This window comes from Nicotiana attenuata, unplaced genomic scaffold, assembly GCF_001879085.1.
Source record: "Nicotiana attenuata strain UT unplaced genomic scaffold, NIATTr2, whole genome shotgun sequence".
Classification (NCBI taxonomy): domain Eukaryota; kingdom Viridiplantae; phylum Streptophyta; class Magnoliopsida; order Solanales; family Solanaceae; genus Nicotiana; species Nicotiana attenuata.
Window position 1 is genome coordinate 275,119 of NW_017670968.1, and position 4,116 is coordinate 279,234.

The 4,116-nt window shown below is 34.6% G+C and overlaps 1 protein-coding gene across 1 annotated transcript; it reads left to right on the plus strand.

Annotated features, from left to right (window-relative positions):
• Positions 1-1,536: 1,536 nt before the first annotated feature.
• Positions 1,537-3,701, plus strand: LOC109244915 (probable sodium-coupled neutral amino acid transporter 6). The gene has a single exon (XM_019412083.1). The coding sequence runs from the start codon at positions 1,882-1,884 to the stop codon at positions 3,298-3,300; it is 1,419 nt and encodes a 472-aa protein (XP_019267628.1). The 5' UTR covers positions 1,537-1,881; the 3' UTR covers positions 3,301-3,701.
• The last annotated feature ends 415 nt before the right edge of the window (positions 3,702-4,116 follow it).

The following is a 4,116-nucleotide window of genomic DNA, read 5'->3' on the forward strand; positions in this document are numbered from 1 at the left end:
TTTACCTTTACATTCTAGTTTGATTGGTAGTTTTCTTTTATTAAGTGTGAGAATCCATTTCGTGTTAAAAATAATATATTTTTAATTGAGTTATTCATCACTATTTGGTTCAATTATCATCAATATTTTTGGGTAAATAATAGATTTCTCAAAGGGCAATTGATTTGATAGTGTTACGTTGAAAATGTGGTCGCCGGAATATGTGTTTGGTAGTGTATGTTTTATATTTAAGAAAAAATCGACAAATAACCGAAAAAACCGAAAAACCGACAAAACCCGACAAAAACCGAATCGAGAAAAAACCAACTTAATTGGTTTGGTTTGGTTCTAATATTTGAAAAACCAACTTACTTGGTTTGGTTCCTTTTAAGAAAAAAACCGATCCAAACCGAACCATGAATACCCCTGTGCAACAGATATAGTAATTAGCAGAATTTGCCATAAATCATGACAGATCATCAGAAATTTTTCAGTCACCATAAGTTTTGGTGCTTCAAAATCATGGAGCTAAAAGTTTTGGTGATCATCAAAATTTCTGGTTCTTCAACATTTTGGCGGGCGCCTCAAAATTTTGTCAAGTGTGTTTTATATTCTGACGCTAAACTATTACCTTAAAATTTTTCTTAATGAGGTCAAAATACAAATAATACTTTAGTTTAAGAAAAGGTCTATCCACCATAATTTTCAATTTATTTGTTTGTAGTGAATTTTTTACTTTCGCTGACGGGAGGGTGGAAAGATTATTCTGAATAATCTCTCTCCGTGATCATCTAAATAGAACTTCAATTAAATTCAATTACTATCGTCTCTCTAGGCTGTATAAAAAAGTTTGACGTCTTACATCATTTTTTAAAATTTCACCAATTTCCCTTCTCAAAATCATGACTTTGTTATATGGTGTTAGTTTGGTACTTTGTAAAAAAAGTGCAATTAACCAATATATTTAATCAATTTGAATTCTGTCTTTACAAGTGTTAAGTTAGCATTTCGGAATTGTATTTGTATTTACGGATTTATTATTTTGCAAGATACGATAATCATATGGAGATTGATAACTTATGGAGCTAAATTAAGTTTGTCCGATCACGTTAAGCTGCTCGCGTGTTTTTAGTGCCTTAATTTCATTTGATTGATGTCATATTTATAAACTTATATAAATATTAGATCAAAATATTTCTGTAATGTTTGTAATTTACCATCCTATGTTTTCTTTTGTTTCTTAAGCAAAGTGATTAGTGAATAACTTATGTTTGAGTTATATCCTCCCCATCCCATTCTTAATTTATTCAGGAAAAAAGAAAAAGTTTTATGTAAAAAGAAACATGCTTCACCCGCATTCAACGTCTACACCAACTCAGAAAATATATTATACTACTTGTTTTCATAAATTGTTGTCCGTACTCATAATCAATTAATATAAATTCTCACCTTAATTTTAGTGAGGCTACAGAGAGACTTCCTGCCCGCCACAACACAGGATCTCTTCTCCTAGTTTCAAATAATTCAATATAGTGCAAAATTTCATGTTGAAGCAACCAATAGAAAACTTTTACCCAAAAAGAAAAAAGAAAACAATAGGAAAACTCTTCTTTCTTTCTTTCTTCCATCTGAAGTTCTTAAATCTGAACTTTTCCATTGACCATTTTCGAGTTACAAAGTAAACCTCTATAACTTTGACTTGGACGATCTAGGGTTTTCTTCTTCCTCAGATCTCATTTGCAAACACAATTTGAATCTCTCAGTTATTAAATCCAAATCCCACTTTCTCATTTTCACTGATTCTAACGTAAGTTCTTCTTGCCTTTGCTACCTACATATACATATATACATGTCGTGTAGATGCATTTAATTTTTGAATAGTAAATACTAGCATTTATAGTAATGGATAGTAATTATTCGGCTATTACCAAGGATTCTTTTGTTGAATTACAAGTGAAAGATGACAACTTTACCGAAAATGGATATTTAAAACCAAACTCCCCGGATGATCTTGAAGCTGATGATATTGATTTTGATAATTTACCACTTATTTTTGGTGAAAATAAATCTGGGTCTGGTGTATATGGGGCAGTATTTAATCTCACAACTACTATTATTGGTGCTGGGATTATGGCTTTGCCTGCTACTATGAAAGTTTTGGGTTTAGTTCTTGGGGTAGTTTTGATATTCTTGATGGGTATTTTGTCTGAGATTAGTGTTGAATTGCTAGTCCGGTTCTCGGTTCAATGTAAGGCTTCTTCTTATGGAGAGGTTGTTCAGGCTGCATTGGGTAAAACAGCTAAGATCTTGTCTGAGATTTGCATCATTGTGAATAATGCTGGTGTTTTAGTTGTTTACTTGATTATAATTGGGGATGTTTTGTCCGGTTCAATTCGGCATATTGGGGTTTTCGATCAATGGTTAGGTCATGGAGTGTGGGATCATAGGAAGTTAGTGATTCTGATCATATTGGTGGTTTTTCTTGCACCCCTTTGCGCGATGGACAAGATCGATTCATTGAGTACATCTTCAGCTGCTTCTGTAGCTCTAGCGGTTGTCTTTGTTGTGGTTGCTTTCACTATAGCGTTTATTAAGCTTGTCGAGGGGAAAATTGATGCTCCTAGGATGACCCCAGATTTCGGGTCTAAGAAGGCAATCCTTGACCTGCTTGTAGTGATCCCTATAATGTCAAATGCATATGTTTGTCACTTTAACGTTCAGCCAATTTATAATGAGCTTGAAGGCCGCTCGCCTCGGAAGATGAACCGTGTGAGCCGAATTACTGCAGTTATTTGCGTGTTGGTGTATGCTTCTACGGCTATAGCTGGCTATTTACTTTTTGGAAAAGATACTGAATCTGATATACTCACCAATTTCGACAAGGACCTTGGAATTCGTTTCAGCACAGCATTGAATTACATTGTGCGCGTTGGCTATGTTTTCCATCTGATTCTTGTTTTCCCTGTTATTCATTTCTCGCTGAGGCAGACAGTGGACACTTTGTTGTTTGGAGGATTAGCACCACTCACAGAAAGTAGGAAGAGGTGTCTGGCTTTGACTGCCGTTCTCTTGGCACTCTTATATTTTGGATCGACTATGATTCCTAACATCTGGACTGCTTTCAAATTTACAGGGGCCACAACTGCAGTCTCTTTAGGCTTTACGTTTCCATCTCTCATTGCTCTAAGGCTGAGCAAAGAAGGGAGCGGTTTGAGTGTGAGGGAAAAGATTGTGTCTTGGTTCATGTTGATATTGGCCATTATAGTTAGCATTGTTGGAGTGTGTGGCAATATTTATAGTATCAGTAGCCAGGGTGATTGAGGCTTCTTCTTTTTCATATAGTGGAAAGACCTCTTGCATTATCGATCCAAGTGAGGATAAGTCAAAACTGTCATTTTGTTGAAGGAAAGTCCTGAGATATACTTCCATTTAAAAAATCATTTGAGCTTTACCAGTCCATGTAGAATAGCAAGAGATTGCCATAGCTGTTGAAGATTGCATATAATAGTGATCGCAGATTCACGGAGAAGTGTTAGTTATTGAGAGTTACAAGGACTATGACAGCTGGTAAAGACTACATTCTTTTTATTTGTTTGTAATTGTTAAAGTGGCCCCGCTACATATTCATAGACTTCTCTCCCTGCCATACAGAGCTTACTATACCATGTACAATAAACTGATCTTATGAATACAATAATTGAGTGTCATTCTTATAACTACCAGAGCTTTCTGTAACTTGCTTCATTTTATGCAATTTGTGGTAATATCTTTTCCATGATTATTATTCTTTTTGCTGGTCAAAATTGTTCTCAAGTTTGCTTGGAGAAAACAGATTACTTCTTATGTTGTATAAATTCTACTAAACCTGCTTTTAGGGATTTAGAATGCTGCATCTATGACTCTGATTTGTAGAAGTAGATTGGCTTAAGTTTGTAAAGTGAGTACTTGCTTGAATGGTAAGCCTTAGCTATATCTTCTATTTCTCCAAAAAGAAAATGAAAAAATTTAGCTATATCTTCTTAAGATTATCTAGTATAAATTGGAGATATGGAGAGACTCTGAGAAGTTGAAACGGTTGTCCCATGAATAATGTTGCTCTTTTTTCCCTTCAAATCTAAGTTGGTTTTCTACTAGTTC

What these genes read in the sequence shown, in the direction of transcription:
- LOC109244915 (XM_019412083.1), top strand. Translation starts at nt 1,882, where the DNA reads ATGGATAGTAATTATTCGGCTATTACCAAGGATTCTTTTGTTGAATTA.